General features: G+C 32.2%; 1 protein-coding gene across 5 annotated transcripts in view; it reads right to left on the bottom strand.

Moving 5' to 3' along the window:
* Positions 1 to 20,729, bottom strand: part of LRBA (LPS responsive beige-like anchor protein) — a 706,265-nt gene that overhangs the window by 577,428 nt on the left and 108,108 nt on the right. For all 5 annotated transcript variants that reach the window (XM_070611607.1, XM_070611606.1, XM_070611608.1 and 2 more), the window contains exons 10-17: positions 12,979 to 13,176; positions 12,664 to 12,797; positions 10,832 to 10,940; positions 10,394 to 10,546; positions 6,510 to 6,678; positions 3,898 to 3,977; positions 2,527 to 2,589; positions 371 to 468 (exon numbers count right to left, since the gene is read on the bottom strand). In XM_070611607.1, the coding sequence (XP_070467708.1) occupies positions 371 to 468; positions 2,527 to 2,589; positions 3,898 to 3,977; positions 6,510 to 6,678; positions 10,394 to 10,546; positions 10,832 to 10,940; positions 12,664 to 12,797; positions 12,979 to 13,176 (1,004 nt within the window). The remainder of the gene's footprint in view (positions 1 to 370; positions 469 to 2,526; positions 2,590 to 3,897; positions 3,978 to 6,509; positions 6,679 to 10,393; positions 10,547 to 10,831; positions 10,941 to 12,663; positions 12,798 to 12,978; positions 13,177 to 20,729) is intronic.

Raw genomic sequence — 20,729 nt, 5'->3', positions numbered from 1 at the left:
TGGGATTAGGAGTGGAGGAAGTGATATATAAAGGGAGGATAGAGATCTCTTGGATCACAATTTAACTACTAGTGTTCTAAGACCTAAAGATAACTCTGCTAAAGAATTCGACCTTACAACAGCTATTAAATAGCACTAAGCATTCAAAATACTGGAATGACTTGCCTGAGCTATCTTCACAAATTAAATAGCTTCTATAATTAAAGCTTTCTTCAAAAAAATAACACATGAAATAAAGGGGTCTTACATCTTAACTAATTTTATAATACAAGATCCAGTAACACTTTTCATATCTAATAATCTTTCTATCATTTTCAAACTAATCTCTTATATTAAATATATTAAAATTCTTGACATATTAAACTCTTACCGTATCCCATTCCTTTGGTCAAAAGCAGGTATCATAGAGTTAGGATGTTCTGACATTAATGCAACAAGCAGCTGTAGGACATCCATTAGATTGTCATCCTAAAACCATTTTAGAATTTTTTTTTAAATAAAGAAAAAAAACTTATTTCAACACTGAATACTTCTGAAACAACAGAAATTTCAACGTTAGAAAAAACAAGCAGACATATAAACAATATATACTTGTTTCTAACAAATTTTTCTTTACATCTACATATTCATCTGTATAATTCAAAATACACAGCACCAAATGGCCAAATAATTTAATCAAAAACATAAAATAGCTCTTATATTATACCGTATCAAGATTTCCTAAAGCATATTCTATAGATATAACAGACCTGACTTAACAGGTTTTTTTTTTAAACCTTTTTGTTTATATATCAAGAAATTGGGAAGAAGGGGGAACTAGATTGTTCTTTTCTATCACAGCAAGATATATTAGAGCCTTTAATACGCTAATATATGTTGTGAATCTGGTCATAGTGTTGGGGGCAACATATTATGTACCATTCCCTAAACTTCTTTTACATGGACCATCTTCTTCACTGAGCCTCTCAAGAAACTAGTTCCAAGAGAAGACTTTTTGGAAAATGGTAACTGGATAGTTCTCATCTATTATCTGTTGTCAGGATTGAAAATAGAGATGATCAATAAATGTTTATTGAGTTGACATACTACTATATATGGTATAACTTGATAACATTTACAGAAGAGCACAGGAGCATATATGAGTTCTGAAATTGAACAAGAATTTCAGGAAAATCCTTCACAACCTTTGCATATCAGTAGGGCCTATCTGGGAGACACTGACCCAAAGAGGTAAAAGTGAAGCAGCAGCTGGTTATCTCCTTTGCCCTGCCTCGAGATTTTCACTCACTGTTTTAATTTTTGCCAAGGCAGTACCTGAACACCTAATTCTCAATATGCTAAGTAAATGATCTAGAGATAGGGCACTGAGCCTTTGCAAAAGTGTTATCTGAAGGACCTCAAAGATTTTTGATTTAATAGATTCAGAGAAAACAGAAGATCACTGTGACTTCCAGCTTCTCTCTTATGAAGTACTTCAGTCCCTTAGGATTAACAAAAAACAAAATCACATATAACAGGCTACTAGGAAATTCAATTGAAAATCTTCAACTATTACATCCGGTCAGAAAAATCTAAAAATATAATAGAACACCCGACTCAAGAGGAAAAAGCAAACAAAATCAGTAATGTTTGAGTCAAATGTGATCCAGTCAAGAAATTTAATACATTCTTTTCTGCTCCAATTAACATAAGTCAAAACAATATCTCTCATTTATTAATGATTAAAGAAAGTACTATTTCACACTGTAACAGATATTTATTAACTCACAGGACGTGAATTATAACATAGAAATGTAAATTATCATTTAAAATGTTGAGCTTTATTTGAAATTCCACCCATTTCCAAATTTTACTTATTTAAAAAACATTAAATCAGATTATTTAGTCAGATTACATCTGGCACATATTACATTTTCCCACTGATAAAAAATAAAGAAAAAACCCCAGGGCATTTCAACCAATTTATTTTTCAACCTCTTTTTCAACCACATAATTTTATATCCCATTACAAATGAGTTAATTTAATACTATTTGAATATGCAAAATCAGTGGTAAGATTGTATTATGAATTTAAATATCCAATCATATTTAATCATTTTATGTTTTGTTTTTTTTTATTTTTTAAAGATTGGCACCTGAGCTAACAACTGCTTTTTTTTTTCCCCCTGCTTTATCTTCCCAAACCCCCCGTACATAGTTCTGTATCTTAGCTGCAGATCCTACTAGTTGTGGGATGTGGGACGCCGCCTCCACGTGGCCTGACGAGCAGTGCCATGTCCGCGTCCAGGATCCGAACCCTGGGCCGCCGCAGCGGAGCGCGCGAACTTAACCACTCGGCCACAGAGCCGGCCCCATATTTAATCATTTTAAATGAGGGTTGCTAAGATTTAATTCTTACATACATTTACTCCCCATTATAGTTATGTCATTAATGAAATATTTATTTAACCGTTTTTCCTTTAAAAAAAAAAGCCCAAAATACAGCGTCAAGAAATAAAATCCCAAAATATAAAATTCAAACGTTACCTCATGCATAGTGAGTAGGTAATTAAGAATGGCCTGCAGTTCATCTTCCTTTACTCCAGAATCCTTTAAAAACATAATACAACTATCTTATAGTTACATTAAAAAAACTTTGTTAAGAAAGGAAATTATATAGAGTTTTTGACTTAGTCAGTTCCTATAAGTATAAAAAGATAATACAGAATTTAAATTTAAAATAAAAATTGAGGTAAGCACTAAAGACATGCAGTATTCAAGACTATGTGGAAGTCAAAAGAGGTCTGACATCAATACCCTGTTTCAGCACCTTATATAATATGATGACCCATTTCAGAAAGCCACAGAGTCTTGAAGTGAGCAAAAATAATAGTGATAAATAAAAACATATTATCCACAGCTATCACTTCTCTAATACAGAAGACAACTTTTCTATTTATTTTTTCTATTAAATTTGGAGAGTAAACTGAACAGTTTCTAAAATTACCAAGTTAAAATGTCAAGTACTAAAAACAGTAGTAATTTCACTGGGAAAAACACTGCACTTTCAAATATAAACTTAAGTATGAAAATTTTCAACCTACTCTTTCAATTTATTAATAATAAAACAAGCTGCAATTTCTAAAAAGAAGAATAAGAAAGAATTAGGAAACAAACAAAAACATACTAGGAAAATAGAAAAATAGACAATTCAAGGGATAAATTTTTTAATAAATGGAAACAAGGTACCTGAGTCTGAAAGACATACTAAAAGTTAGGCCCACTTACCATAATATTATGTGACAGCTAATAAAGCATTAAAGTGTAAAAAATAAGAAATAAAACGATACAGGAAAATATCAAATAAATTATTGGCAATGAATACTGCCATCTTATAAAACCAAAACACCTTCCTTAAAAATAATATTAAATTTTACTTTACCTATAGTAGCATGATAAGGGACAAAATGAAATCATTTCTAAAGGCTGCTACACCCACCTGGTGCATTTATACAGGAAAATTATTTCTCAAAATCTCAATGTCAGTTACAAGGAGCCTCCTAAAAATGAAATCTCCTTGAGGAGCTTTGTTGACTACTGTATCACCAGTGCCAAGAACATTAGAAGTAATAGAAGCTCAGAAAATATGTGCTGAATGAAACAATGAACACACTTGAACTCCTACAGAAATTCATATAACATATATTACAATCATCAGTCTCCAATTCTGCAATAACATATATCCATATAAGCCCAAGAAAGAACAAAAACCAAACAAGGAAACAAATATCTTTTAAAGTTATTTTCCAGTGCATAACTCTAGTGACAGAGCAAAGAGTAAGTAAACAGAGACTGTACTTTACGTGAAATTATAAGTTACAATCCACACATGCTATAGGATAAGAAGTATAAACTCACCTTCATCACTAATTGCTTAATGAACATTAACAAGAATGCTCGTAGAGAAAGTATTTCTTTTTGATTAGGTCGTGGTCCATCTTTAAACAAAACAAACATATATACACACACATTTAGTTTTTCAAAGACCTCAAAGCTAAATAGAAAACTCTTACTCCCAATAGTTCTTCCACTTATTTATTGAGAAACATAAAGGTCAGTCTCCTAAAGAGTTTCATGTCTCTAGAAAGACAATCATTCAAACTCACATGCAACCTCACACCACATCCAAATGTACAAAATGGATTATGTTGAGGAGCCAGCCTGGTGGCATAGTGGTTAAGTTCATGCACTCCACTTTGGTGGCCCAGAGTTGGCAGGTTCAGATCCCAGGCACAGACCTACACACTGCTCATCAAGCCATGTTGTGGTGGCATCCCACATACACAACAGAGGAAGACTGGCACAGATGTTAGCTCAGGGACAATCTTTCTCAAGCAAAAAGAGGAAGATTGGCAATGGATGTCAGATCAGGGCCAAGCTTCCTCACCAAAAAAAAAAGGTTTATGTTTAAACTACAATAAAGACTCTTGTTTTTGAATAAGGTCAAAGGAATTACAAAACATAAAAATGAGGTAAATAAAATTTGTACTCAATAATAATATGCACTTATATTTTGTTTTACAAGACTCTGAGAATGTTACTATTGCAACATAAATTTACAAAGGAAAAAGCAAAGGAAAATCTAAACTTTAAATAAAGTGAAATTTAGTATGAAAAAACTTTTTTCTACTGTTACCATTGTGTAAGATAATAGAAAAATCTCAAAAAGTACACCTCAACAAAGTATCGTTCAGGAAGAAGGGAAACATTATGTTGACTGCCTCTGACATCTCCATCTCTTCTTGAAAAAGTCCTCGGTCACACATGGCTCACATTAAAGTCAATTTTCATGTCTCAAACATATAATTCCCAAGTGGAAAGCTTTTGAAACCAAACACCCATTGTTCTAAGATCCTAAGTTAGATACCTGTTTGCCTCACATTTTCTCCAATTTTTCCCCTTACTAATCATTATTTACAGTTAGTTCCTAGACCACCAAAGCATAGGACCACCATGACCTGCAACAGATCAATTAAAATAGGAAGAAAATTGTTTAAAATTTGTTCCACATGACAATGCCTAGAAAAAGAATAGGTTACAGAGTTAGAAAAGACTCACAAAGTTTGTCCAGTTCTCTCACTTGAAGTATGAGATTTCCCCAGAGCCACTAATCAGTTATAAAATCATGGCCAGAATATATACTAACACCCAGGACAATACAAGAGACACCTAGAGCACCATGAAATAGACACTGGGAAATTATGACCTAGTTCTAGATCTGACACAACCTTGCCAGCTTAAACAGATAGTATAAACTCCCTGTGTCCTCACAGCTTTCTAAATTATAAATAGCATATTCTCTGAGAAAAAAATCATTTATTTTGAAAGAGACTTTAAGAAGGATTGTACAAATATGAAACCTTGTCTTTGTAAATCACTGAACAGCCAAAGCCTTAGAGTACAATCAGAATGTATGTTGTATGACTCTCCAGCACCTATTTCCTGATTTCAAGCAATAGCCCTCAATTTTTATCAAAGGACTGAACCCATCCTCACTCTAAGATCATGAATTTTGGAGGTGGAGGGGCCTCCATGTCTGGGCAGTCTGAAGAATACCTGCCACACAGATGGGCACATGATGCAATCAGAGCCAAAGAGCAATAAAGAGACTTTTGCTGGAATTGCTCGTTATAAGCAGCTGCTCTTTTGCTGGACTTAAAGTTGTGAGGATGTGAAGGTAGAGTGGCTGCTTGCTGCTACAAAGGGAGAGAATATATGACAAGAGCCAATACAGAAGAAATGGGAAATGGAGAGATAAATCGGGTCTGAGGGCCATATTCTGAACCGCTGTACCAAGTTCTACTGAAACTGCAAGTTTATATGAGCTGATCAACTCCCTTTTATGATGGAAGCCAGTTTGAAAAAGGTTTTGCAATACTTGCAATCAAAAGAGCCACCCTTTGGTCAAAATTTTTATTTTTACCTCTTCCACAAACTGTTGACATGATGAATGAATATTATCCTTCCAGTAATGTAGTCCTGATTATACAGGAAAATAATACTGAATTTTATACAGGAAAATAATACCAAAATTTTGTGGTTTCATTATATTAGTTATTAGAAGCAGATACTCTCTACTTCTGCAAGAAATCTCCATCTCTCAAAATACACTTTTTTTAATGACTCTGGTTGTAACAATTGGCCTCAGCATCAATACCAGCTGCTAATAAAGAATTTCTTCTCATTTTCAGTGCCTTAACACAATCATTCCAGTCATATTTGTGCCCCAAATAGCTCATACCAGCAAAAGTAGCATTCTTCTATAGAAGTAGCAAGTTATTAACCTCTGGCAACCACAATTTAGAAGAAACTATCAAAATTATCAACAAGATTAAAATAAAATTTTGCCATAATAAGATTTTTAAAACTTCCAGAGTAATGTAATAGCATTGATTAAAACAAAAAAAAAGAAAGAAGAAAATCCTGATTTGCCATATGTTTGAGATAATATATAGAAAGAGATGGTATACCTAATCCTTTTGGGGTAATACCACTTCGATCCTGAGGATTCACTGCCCAGTAGTAGTACTTCAGTGTATGCATGATGAGAAGCACTGTTCCAACTCTCCGAATGGTATTATATATGTTGACTGTACCAATGAACTCCGTGGACAGGTAAGTATAGAGTGTCATCTGAACCTAGAGAATCAAAATGAAGAGCTTAAAGACGTTTACCTCCATTTCCAGTTATACCCTCAGGCTACTTTACATGGACCATACTTGTTTCAAAAATTAAGATGCTGAGCTTGATAACATCCAAGTTAAGAGGTAACACACATCCACTGATAGACATGCAAAGAGCACACACTTCTTATAAAACTAAACCAAATAAACTTTTTTTTACAGTAGCATTATAAAGTAACCTGTCCCAATTATATCAAATTTTTATAGCACTATTCCATGGAAAAAAGTGATTCCTATTTAGCAATCAGCAATTATTCATGAGCATGCATCACTTCTTTATAATAAACTTACTACTTATGCTGTGCACAGTTGTTCTAAAAAGCAAGAATTTTCTCTGTTTTGCAGAAAATCAGAAGCTAGAATAACTCCAAAACAAAAGAAAAAGGAAGTAGGAGTAACTCAAAAGATCAAAAGTAGGAATAAGTTAAAAGAAAGAAAACCATACAAAAACATGTAAAGCCTACCTTAAGAAATATTAGAAAAGCAGAATTCTGCTATAATAGCTCATTACTACAATGATTGTAATCATAACAATACAGTCTCTAAACATGTTTATCAGCTCTGTCCCTCAATTAGGAAAGAATTCTACTAGTCTTATTTCTAAATAAGCAGTCTTAAATAAACACCTAAAAACTTATTAACTTCAAAATACAAGCTCTTAATATGTAAGAAAAAGAATATAAGTGCTGCTCCACCCTGTACATTTCATCTTAACACAAAATTTCAGTGAAATTATGGCTCTAAAATTTACTAAGAACTATATTGTAGTACTTATAGCACCAAAAAAGAAAGACAGCTTTTGCTCTACTCTCATGTCAAAATCAAGAATTTTTAATTTCATTGCTAGTGGATATATTTTATAAACTGAACAACTTTAAGTAGGGCATATGTACTTTCCCAAACTACTCCTGATCATTTATAATAAAATATTTATGTTACCTTCCTGAACATTGACGGCATTTTCATGTTCAACCCTACAAGATACCCCAGTGTCACCTGGCGATATCTTTAGAGAGCAAAAATTAGGTGCCTATCTTCCAGATTTCCTATAAATAAATAATCAAGACTAAATGAATTAAGGAGTCAATCAGCAACTATCTATGGCAAAGAGTAACAGATACTGAACTCCTTAAAATTGAGGCTTAGAAGATGATTGTAGTTTAGAAAACTATATATATGCTATAATCTACTGATTTGCTGAAAAATAACACTATTTTGATGTAGCTACTGCTCTTCAAATGGATAGGCCCTGTTTGTCATTGAGGCTATATAACACTTTCTATGACATGATTCAAATTCATAACCATGCTATTTTGGTCATTCAGAAAATACTGACTTCCACCTGCATGCATAGTGCTGTATTATGGAACTACAATGGCATACACACTGTCCCTCAGTGGCTGAAATCCAGTTGAGAAGATGAAAAATACACACAAATTTAAGTGAAAAAGCAAAGACGCCTACTGAAAAAGCAGTAGACGCCTACTGAAACGTAAGAAACATAAGAAAAGACACACAGCAATATGTTGCAAAATGAGTGGCACAGAACTATTAAATACTATGAATTCAGAAGGCAGAGAAATTATTATAGGATAATCTAAAAGAATCAAGAAAAGCTTCACTAATAAAGTAGGTATTAAGATAGGCTTTGAAGATAAGTAGTAGGATAGGTAGACAGAACAAAAGAGGAAATTTTAGACAGGAAAAATGGTAGATGACACAAAATTTTTTCCTAGATCTAGAATGATGGTCTTCAATTGTGACTGTGCAATAAAATGCCTGAAAAACATTTTTAAAAAATACTGATGTCTGGGCCCTGTCCCAGACCCATTAAATCAGAATCTAGGGTAGAGGGCATGGGATTCTGTTTCTGTTTTTTTGAAATAACTTCTCCCCACTGATTTTATCAACAAGCAAGACTGAGAACCACTGCTCTAAGATAACCTTTTGATACCTGTCTAGCCATTGAGGATAACTGAGTGTTTAAGCTAGAAAGCCTAAAAAGGAGAATTGGCATGAAAACTTAACATTAGAAAAGAGACTATTCTGAAAACAGTGGGAGACCATTACCTAATTTTATATGTATTATGTCATATTCTTTTTCTTAAAAAGCTCCCCCTGCCCCAAACTGTATGACCTTGTGGCCAAACAAACTTTGAATCTGCCCTTTGTTGTAACTACCTTGAAAATAAAATAAAAGTAGCTACAACCCCTCATGGATACACAAAGCAGACGGCTGAAACAGAGGAAAGTTTAATGTTACCAAATCAATTGCAAATTCTAAAGAGGAAATTAAAGAAAATTATTAACAAGGAAAAGTTAAGAAATCAAATGTAATAATACTAAGACCTTAAGGAAATGATATAATAAAATTTTTTAAATATTTCCCCACAACTAAGTATCTACTAAGAGGCTTTTTGACTACATCAAAAGAGACCCAAAGCCTTACAAATATGCTGCTTCATAAGACAAAAAGTGTCTAGCAAAAGGTTTAAAAAGTAATTTGAAACAATCTTAAAAAGAAATAAGACTGAGGGTCATAGAAGAGAAAGAGGTCAAATTTGAACCCAAAGATAAAAAGCTACAACCTCCAGCTGCCTCCTTTGATTATTTCCAAATGGCAATCAGAGTCAGCAGCTGTTTTTCTCTTTAACGTCTGAAAAGACAGCTGAAAATAAGATACTATGACTCTAGAATAGCAAAAAAGTCTGCAGAAATTTTTTTCTGACAACTAGAATAAGTATGTGCTATTCCAACCTAAATAATGATAAACACTGCAAGTGGACCAAAAAGAAGAGAGTAAGAAGAAATAATAAATGGGTTTGAAATAATACAACTTCTAATAAAAGCTACAGATAAGACAAATACAATTACACAATTTAATAAAAATTTCTGTTTCAAGTTCTACTTAACACTACCACTATTAATATTTTTAGGATAATTTAAAACAACACTGAGATTTATCAAAGGTTTTATTTATATACTTTATCACAAATTCAATTATGTTCACTTAGACATAATTAGTTTGTTGTTATAGTACTAAATAAATTACTGTGTACAAATATAATTTTATTTACTAATTTGAGTTAATGTGAAATTAAAATGATTAAATGAGACCAGTATGTCATGGAAGCTTCAAAAAGGATGACATTTCCACTATTTCATCATGAGTTCATCATGTTGTTGAAAGGAGTATGTGTGTAAGGAAGAGGGAGAGCGAGTGTGGTTAGTTAAGGGATGAAAAAATATACATATTTACATAATGTATACATACATATGTATGCATACATATGTATGTATGTATATCTGCAATAGAACAGAGCTATAGTTCATAGAAAAAATTATATTTACATTGGAACTGTCCAACTTTGATTTATATTTAGTAAATCAAAGTCTCTCTCAAGTAAAATTTTATTTGATTTAACAACAAAAAATAAAGAGTATAGCTCTGTTTTCTAAAACTACTGAGAGGAAGGAGGAGAGGTAGGGAGAGGGAGAGAGATACTGACTTGCAAATTTACCTAAAAAGATTAAAAGTATACTTAATCAAAACATGCAATACACTTATATCATATATAATAGCATATAAAAGAAAATCCTCGCAATTATCACTCTCCTCAAGCACAAAAACTTAGCGAAGACAGTAAAACAAAAGCAATATATATACTACCTTGGCTGGGGTATGAATCCATATAGCTGGGTTAAGAAGAATGTGATCACACAATTGCTTGAGTAGGGGCATCCCATTCTGCAGATTACTCAGATATTTTGAAAATGCAAGACAAAGTTCAAGTACTGCTCTGCTGACATGAGATTTGGAAGACTGCGAAGAAAGGTATTTCAAAGGTCACTATCAATAAAAGGCAAGGTAAATAAATTAAAGGCTGTCAATACAAGAAAAAAGTTGGCCAACAAACTATGCTCAAAGTTAAAGATGCCATGAGACTCAATATCACATTTCTCTAATAAAGCAATGGGGGCAAGGTAAACAACAAAAGGTTATTCTAATTTAGGTAATTTTACATAAGAGAATTTCTCAAACACTTAAGAGACCAAGTTCATGGCCTGCAAATTAAGAATCAAAAATGGAAAGCATTTCATACTTCACCTTTTCAAGACTATATCCTATTACCAAGAAGCCCTTGCAGGCAAGCATCTGCTCCTGCATAGCAATTGAGTTCTTCAACAACTCCATGATAAAAGCCAGCAAAGTTGAACTGTAATAAGCAAAAAGACAATGGTTTAAAAAAACATATTCTATTAAAAAACAACAGGTTAGATAGATGCAGTCTTTCATTCATGTTAATAAAAAGTTCTCAATTTCAAGGAAATTGAAGTTCTACTAAAACTGCCTCCAATATTATTTCAGGACTAGAATTTTAAAGTAAGACAAGGATTTACTCAAATATTTATTTCATATACTTTATCACAAACATACAAATAAGTGAATTACTTAGAAACAATATGACAAATATGGACAAAACAGAGAAAAATTAACAATGTCCAAAAACAAGTAATAAAATGGCTAACATAAGTATATTAAAGCCTTAAAGAATAGATGTAACTTAGATCAGCAAGTATATTCAATTTTGGAGGGTTAGCGGACAACCAGGGAAAACACAGGTGGAGCAAACAGACTAGGGTAGAACTCCTCAAAATGTGTTAGGGTTCCAGACTGGTCTAGTTTGAATGGAACAGAGTGTTCATAAAGGGGAAAATAAGAAAGTAGAATGGGAGACAAAATGAAATCCTCAAAAGAATTTTGTTTATTATTCCAATAGGAAAATAGTAACTCACAGTCGAGAAGACTTAAAATGAATAGGGGCCACAGTCATGCTCCCATCCTCAAAACTTTTAGAGATACTTAAAATGGAATGGAATGATGTCAGCTGTTACCTCCTTCTCAAAGGGCCTGAGAGAGTCCCACAAAGAAACATAGAGCATAACTGCCAGCCAACCTCCTCCATAAAAGTACTTTTAACTGTCAGCAGTTCCAATAAAGAGGATGAAAAATAAATTTGAAAAAAAGATAACCAAGAAAAAAAATAACTGAGTCCTGTTACAAAGGTTTTAGACCAGGATACAAAAATATTTTATGAAGTAGTAACATGTCAAGGATAATTATATTTTAATTTTTTTAATATAGTCAATAAATACTACATTTGATCCCATTCCTTTAAAAAATAAGCCATTTTGTTTCCTGAAAATAATCTCAAGAAAATTATTACATTATTAAGTATAGAGATTGATAACATACTTCAAGTTACGTATAAAAGTAGTAAACAGATAATTTTTAAAGGGAGAATGGAAAATATTTAAATTACTCAAATAATAAATTAAACATAAATATTTTACTATAGTTTCACTAGAATATACAGCCATGAAAAATTCATTTTGATATCCTCTCCAAAGTTTTATAACTTGTCCTAGAATTCATGTCTCTGACTTTTTTAGACTCAACACTACAACAGAGAAGACAAACGTGCCAAATATACCATCAAATAAAAATTTTAAAAATCCACTAAATCACCTATCATATATCATCAAAAATTTTAGATTTCAATTATTCACATGCAATCAATAATAATTAAGTATGAAAAGCCAAATTCCCATATTAAATCACTGCCAAACAATTTAAAATATTTTTAAATTAGAATTTAGACAAATGTATTCATTTTTGATAAATCCACTATCACTATTTTTAACTTTATGCAAAAACAATTTTGTTTTTTAGAACTTCCAGATTTTCTACTGCAAAGTAAGAATTTAAATTAATACTATTATTATTGATATGAATTTGTAACAACATTATAGTTCACAAATTTCTTTAAATTCTTTCAACCCTATGACAAATTTAAAAGGCAGAAAAAAACACTGCAGCTCAACAGTGATGAAAGTAATTCTCATACCAAATTAAAGAAAAAAAACAAAGGTACTCACCATATACTCAAGTCAACCTCATCAGATAAATATTGCCTATAATCCAACTGTGCAAAAAGTGGAAACAGCACTTGTACTCCTCCAATGGAATGCATAGCACTTTGTATGGAATGTGTTAAAACTGCTTTCACATCCTTATAAAATAGAAGACAGTAAAGATTCCAATGACTTATTTTCCAAAAAAATTAAAAAGTAAAGCATAACAGAAACAATAAAATATTACATTTCATGTGTTTAATAGAAGCTATCAAATGTGTCTCAACAATACATCAAAATTTACCATTAAAAATATTCTTAAAAGATTATAGCTAGTACCTGGAGCATGAGTGCATGCGGTGAATGAACAAAAATCGAAGGGTTGTCCTTAGGGGATGATTCAAGACAGAGCTGGGCATCTGTAGCACGTGGATTGTATGTGAACGCAATGGCACTAGAGAGCTTGCCATCGTACAATAAAAGTTTGTGATGCTCAGCAAGGAACAGGTCACTTTCTGCTTTGAATTTAAATGTACCCTAAGAATTAATAAAAAGTAGAACAGTTAAGACAGTAGGTCACAAAAATAAAATCTAGATACAAATCACCACAGATATGAAAATTTAAGGAGATGTACAACTGATCATTTTCCCAACAATATTAAATGAGAGGAACCCCGCACATTTAATTATTTCTAAAGAGGATTGAATTTATTTTAAAGATATAATGGAAATCAAGTCAACTTGACGTTAAAAGGTTACATTTAAAAAATGTTAAATTTAGTGTCCTATATAGTGTATTTTGTCTTTTTTCATTGTATTTTGCCTTTTTTTTTTTCCACTTGTGGTAAAGAGTGTATTTTGTCTTTTTTCATTGTATTTTTGTCTTTTTTTTCCCACTTGTGGTAAAAAGCACATAACCCAAAATTCACCATCTTAAACATTTTTAAAAGTACAGTAGTGTTAACTATATGCACATTGTGGTACAACAACTCTCTAGGACTTACATATCTTGAAAAACTGAAATTCTGTACCCATTGAACATCTCATTTCCACCTCCCCTATCCACTGGCAACCACCATTCTACGTTTTGATTCTATGAGGTTAAGTACTTCATATAATTCACCTAAGTGGAATCATAGAGCATTTCTTTCTATGACTGACATAAAGTCACAAGAAGATTCTTGTGTCACAAGGTTACAGTATGTGACAGGATTTCCTTCTTTTTTAAAGAGAAATAATACTCCATTGTATGAATATACCACATTTTGTTTATTTATCCATCCATGGACAATTAGGTTGCTTCAACCTCTTGGCTGTTGTGAATAATACTGCAATGAACATGGGTGCACAAATATCTCTTTCAGAGTCTGCTTTCAATTCTTTTGGATATATACAAAGAAGTAACACTGCTCAATCATATGGTAATTCTATTTTTAATTTATTGAAGAACCGTCATACTGTTTTCCACAGAGGCTGCACTATTTTACATTCCCACAGACAGTGCATATGGGTACTAATTTCTCAACACCCTGGCCAACATTGCTATTTTCTGAGGTTTTTTCTAATACAACCATACTAATGGGTGTGAGGTGATATCTACTGCGGTTCTGATTTGCACTTTTCTGATGATTAGTCATGTTCAGCCTCTTTTCATACGCTTGTTGGCCATTTGTATGTATATCTTCTTTGAAGAAATGTCTATTCAAGTCCTTTGCCCACTTTTGAATGAGTTACTTGCTTTTGTTGTTTTTGACTTGTAATTCTTTATATAGTCTGGATGTTAATCCTTTATCAGACATATAGCTCAAAATATTATCTCCCATTTTATAGGTTGCCTTTTCACTCCGTTCCTTGATGCACAAATGTTTTAATGCACAAAAGATTTCAAGCTCAATGAAGTCCCATTTGTCTATTTTTGCCTTTATTGCCTGTGTTTTTAGTGTCATATCCAAGAAATCATTGCCAAACTAAATATCATGAAGCTTTTCCTCTGTTTTCATGTAGGAGTTTCATGGTTTAGGTCTTATGTTTAAGTCTTTAATTCATTTTAAGTTAATTTTGGTATAAGGTAAGAATCCAACTTCATCTTTTCCATGTGGATATACACTTTTCAAAACACTCTGTTGAAGAGAGTAACCTTTCACCATTGCATGGTCTTTGTATCCTTGCAGAAGATCATTTGACCATAAATGCAAAGGTTTATTTCTGGATTCTGTTCTGTTCCATTAGTCAGTGTGTCTATCTTTATGCAAGTACCATGATGTTTTGATTACTGTAGTTTTGTAATATGTGTTGAAATTCTAAACTGAGACCCCTAAGATTCCATATGAATTTTAGGTTGGTTTTTCTATTTGTACAAAAAAATGTCATTGGGATTTTGATAGTAATTGTATTGAATTTGTACATTGCTTTGAGTAAGATGCATTTTTTAACAATATTAAGTCTTTCAATCCATGAACATGGGATGTCTTTCCATTTATTTATGTCTTCTTTAATTTCTTTCAGCAAGGTTTTGTACTTTTCAGTGTACAGATCTTATGCATCATTGGTTAAGTTTATTCCTAAGTATTCCTTTTTATGCTATTTTAAATAGGATTGTTGTCTTATTTTCCTTTCAGATTGTTCACTGTTAGCGTATAGAAACGCAAGTGACTTTCGTTGATTTCTATCCCACAAGTTTGCTGAACTTGTTTTTTGGTTCTAATAGTTTTTTATGAAATCCTTAGGGTTTTTTTACATAAAAGATCATGACATCTGCAGACAGAGATAATTTCCATTCATCCTTTTCAATTTGGATGATGTTTATTTCTTTTTCTTGACTAATTTAGCTCTGGCTAAGACAATCAGTACACACGTAGTATAGATGCAGTGAGAGTGGGCAAAAGACAGGCAATAAAATCACTTGTAGGGTAAAAGTATAGTAAAGGCAACAGATCAACTACCTGGGAAGGTAATACGAAGGTTAAAAGACAAATGTACTAAAATTACCTATTTCAATGATAAGAGGGTAATGGATAGACACACACTAAACAAAAGACTATATATGATGTGAAAAACATAATGTGGGAGGAGGGAGGTGAAAAAGTAGAGCTTTTAGAAAGAGGTCAAGCTAAAGAGTCTATCTACTCAATATAGACTGTTACATGATAATGTATTAAATAGGATCCTCATGGTAACCACAAACCAGAAACCTATAGCAAGCAGGAAAAAAAGTAAGACAAAAGAAATCAAACATATTACTAAAGATAGCCATCAAACCACAAGTGAAGAGAGCAAGAGAAAAAAAAAGGAACTGAGAAGAACTACTAAAACACCCAAAAATAAGGAAAAAGTGACAAAATGGCAATAAATACATATTTATCAATAGCTACTTTAAATGTCAATGGATTAAATGCTCCAATGAAATGCCATAGGGTGGCCAACTGGATAAAAAAACAAGATCCATCTATATGCTGCATACAAGAGACATATTTCTGCTCTAATCTTTATCACTTCCTTTCCTCTGCTAACTTTGGATTTCATTTGCTTTTCCTTTTCTACTTCCTTAAACTGTAAAGTTAGGTTATTGATTTGAAATCCTTCTTTTCAAGTAGGCATTTATCACTATGAACCTCCATCTTAGCATTGCTTTCTCTGAATCCCATAAGTTTTGAAATGTTTTCATTTGACTCGAGATATTTTCTAATTACCCTTATGATTTCTTCTTTGACCCATTTTTTAAGAGTCTATTGCCTAATTTCCACATCTTTGTGTATTTTTCAGTTTCATTCTGCTATTGATTTCATTCCGCTATGGTCAAAAAAGATACTTGGTATGATTTCACTATTCTTAAATTTGTCAAGACTTGTTTAGTAGCCTAACATGTGATCTATCCTGAAGAATGTTCCATGTGAGCTTGAGAAGAATTGTGTATTCTACCGTTGTAGGATGGGGTGTTCTGTGTGATTGTCAGATCCAATTGGTCTATATGGATCTCTGCTTCCTTAGTGATTTTCTGTATGGTTGTTCTGTCCATTATTGCAAGTAGAGTACTATAGTATCCTCCTATTATTATGTTTCTGCATACATCTCCCTTCAATTCTGTCAATGTTTGCTTCATATATTTGGAAGTGCTGATGCTAGGTGTACATATTTTTAATTGTTATATTTTCTCAATGAACTGATACTTTTAACCATTATATAATTTACTTCTTTGTCTCTTGTGACAACTTTAGACTTAAAGTCTATTGTTTCTTCTCTCTTTTGGTTGGCATTTGCACGTACTATCTTTTTCCATCCTTTTGCTTTCAGCCTATGTACATCCTTAGATCTATGATGCATCTCTCCTAGACAAAATACAGTTGGATCTTATTTATTTTATCCATTCATTTCTTTTGATTTGGAAATTTAATCCATTCACATTTAAAATAATTACTGAAAGGAAAGGACTTATTATTAACATTTTACTAATACTAATTTGTTAATTGTTCATTGCTTTCCCTTGTATTTCATCAATTTTTTGGTATTTACATAATTTGATCACTTTCTCTTTTTATTTTGTGTAACTTCCATAAGTTTTTTTTTTGTGTGTTTACCTTGGGAATTACATAAAACATCGTAAAGTTACACAATCTATTTTAAACATAACAACTTAAACTTCAATTGCATATAAAAATTCTACTCATTTACTTCACCACCACCCCATTTTACATTACTGATGCCAAAAATTACATCTTTTTAATATGGTGTATCCAATGACATAGATTTAGACATTTTCTATTCTTTTGTCTTTTAATTCCATACCGGAATTATAACCAATTAATGCACCAATGTTATAATGCTATAGAAGTCTATATTTGTCTATATATTTACCTTTACCAAAGAGCTCATATTTTGTCTTTTAAGTTAGTTCCAAGAAATTACAAACAAAATTTTTCAAAAATTTAACTATAATCACATAAAGCCAAAAAGAACATCTTTTCTGACAGCTTGTGAATTCTGATTCAATAATGCTATAAAAACAAAATGTGAAACAGGAATAGGGACATTGTCTTTACCTGTCTGACTTTTATGTGAAACAGTCAAAGGGCTATAATTAAACATATCACTTTGATCATTTTTTTTCTAAAATTTCTACCTCCTAGGTAAACTATTAATAATCTGTAAGCATTTCACTTTTTTAATTTAATTAAAGCTAATTATAATGGGAATTTTATCACTGCATGAGTTTAAAATAACTGAATAAATGGTTTTGGGGGAAATGCCATTTGGGCCACCTACAAAAGCTAACCTATTTGCCAATTTTTACAAATAAAAGTCATATGGTTTGGGAGATTATATAATCCATTTTCCAAAGGCAGAAACTCAAAAATTACAAATAAATTAATTTGAGTCAAAAAAGTTAATTTGTGGCACAGTATAGATCAGAAACAAGATCAATTAAAAAAATAATTTACTCTCTGACTCTGTTCAAAGTACTGTATGTCAATATTAGCAGGTACAATTTTTGAAAAGACACAGTTCAACAAACATTTTATCTCCTATTTTGTGTGGAATTTAGAAATGAATCATTCCTACTCACAAAACTAAACTAGACTAAACCAATCTAAACACAACTAAAACTAAGTATTTGGTATATTTCAGGAATTGCTGCAAATATTATGGAAATAATATTCATGTGCAAATACTATTTGATGTAACTAATTAAAATAAAAACAATGCCCTTCCAAAGGACTTAAAGCAACATGGTATTTTACCAAACAGTAAAAACATACAAAAGAAGCACTCTACCCTTCATTTCATTTGAAAAACATACTTTTCAATCATTAAAGTTCTTAATCAATTGCAATGTTTTAAAGGTTTTTGCATTTCTCTGCTATCTTAATCAAGTTTTCAGGAATTCTCTAAAACATGGATTATACTACACAATAGATTTCTACAGTAATAAATAAGAAAAGCAAGGAGTAACTTTATGATCATCAATTTCTCACTTCATGTTATTTTTTTGTTTTGTTTTGTTTTGTTTTGTTTGTTTGTTTTTTTGGAGGAAGATTAGCCCTCAGCTAACTACTGCCAATCCTCCTCTTTTTGCTGAGGAAGCCTGGCTCTGAGCTAACATCCGTGCCCATCTTCCTCTAGTTTATACGTGGGACGCCTACCACAGCATGGCTGCCAAGCAGTGCCATGTCCGCACCCGGGATCCGAACCAGTGAACCCCGGGCTGCCGAGAAGCGGAACGTGCGAACTTAACCGCTGCGCCACCAGGCCGGCCCCTCACTTCATGTCATTTTTAAGTACAGTTTTATCATTACCTGAACACACAAGTGAGGAAAATGATAGCAATCCATATATTAGAAATGACTATCAATAAGAACTTGGCCTAAGTTACATAAAGTACTATTATCCACAATTATTTCTACATATTTATCATTAAGCTGCCTCTCTGGGCCTCAATATATTTCATGGATAGGAATATAAACTATGACCAACTGGGATTATCTCAGGAATGCAGATTGGATTAACATCTAAACGATCAATGTAATACACCATATCAATACAAATAAACAACAAAAATCACATGATCATCTCAACAGAAGCACAAAGAGCATGTGACAAAATCCAACAACCCTTCACAATAAAAACATTCAGCAAGCTAGGACTAAAAGTGAACTTCCTCAAATTTCAAAGACCATCTATAAAAGATCAACAGCTAACATCACAGTTGACAGTAAAGACTGAATACTTTCTCCCTAAGAACAGGAAAAAGACAGGGACATCCACTTTTACCACATTTTTCTTTCTTTTCTCCTTTTTAATTTTGCTGTGGTAAGAACACTTAACGGGAGATCTACTCTTCAAATAAATATTAAGGATATAGAACAGCATTGTTATCTATAGACACAACATTGGACAGTAGATCTCTAGAACTCATTCATCTTGCATAACTGAAATTTTAATACCGATTAGCAATTCCTTGTCTCCTGGCCGCCAGTCCTAAGCAACCACTATTCTATTCTTTGCTTCTGTGGGTTTGCTATTTTAGATATCTCATATAAGTGGAATCATGCAGTATTTTTCCTTCTATGACTGGTTTATTTCACATGGCAAAATGTCCTCAAGATGCTGTAAGAGAAGTTCTAGCCAGAGCCATTAAGCTAAATAAATAAATAAATAAATCCAGATCATAAAGAAAGAACTAAAACTATACAATTTACAAATGACATAATCTTATATATAGAAAATCCCAGGAAATCCACACACACACACATACACACACAAATCACAGTCAATAAACTATTACAACAAGGTTGTAGTATAGAAGATAAATGCATAAAAATCTATTTCAATACCAGACACAAGCAAGAAATAACCTGAAAATAAAGTTAAGAAAGAATGCCATTTCCAATAGCACATAAAAGGAGAAAATATGTAGGAATGAATTTAACAAATGATACGTTCTCTGAAATCTACTAAGAAAAATAAAGACGACCTAAATAAATGGAAAGATATCCCATGCTCATGGATTGGAAGACTTAACACTTTTAAGATGACAAAGACTCTCTAAATTAACCTACAGATTTGATGTAACACCTATGAAAATCCAAGCTGCTTTTCATGCAAAAATTTGAAAACATATCAAAAATTCACATACAAATACAAGACACCAAGAACAGTCAAAACAATCTTAAAAAAGAACAAAGTAAGAGGACTCACACTCCCAAATTTAAAAAATATATTTTACAAAGCTACAGTATTCAAAACTGTGTGCCACCAGACTAAGGACAGATATGTTCAATGGAACAGAATACAGAGTCAAGAAATAAACATTTATATTTACAGTTAATTGATTTTTGATAAAGGTGTCAAGAAATACAATAGGAAAAGAATATCCTTATCAACCAATGATGCATGGACAACAAGAAATACAAATGCAAAAGAATGAAGTTGCACCAAATACAAAAATTAACTCAAAATGGATCAAAGATTTAAACGTAAGAGCTAAAACTATTAAACTTTCATTAAAAAACATAGGAGTAAATCCTCATGAACATGGATTAGGAAATATTTTCTTAGATATGACACCACAGCACAAATAATAAGAAAAAATATAG

This window comes from Equus przewalskii, chromosome 2 (genome assembly GCF_037783145.1).
Source record: "Equus przewalskii isolate Varuska chromosome 2, EquPr2, whole genome shotgun sequence".
NCBI lineage: Eukaryota > Metazoa > Chordata > Mammalia > Perissodactyla > Equidae > Equus > Equus przewalskii.
This window is presented reverse-complemented; position numbering and strand designations above follow the sequence as displayed.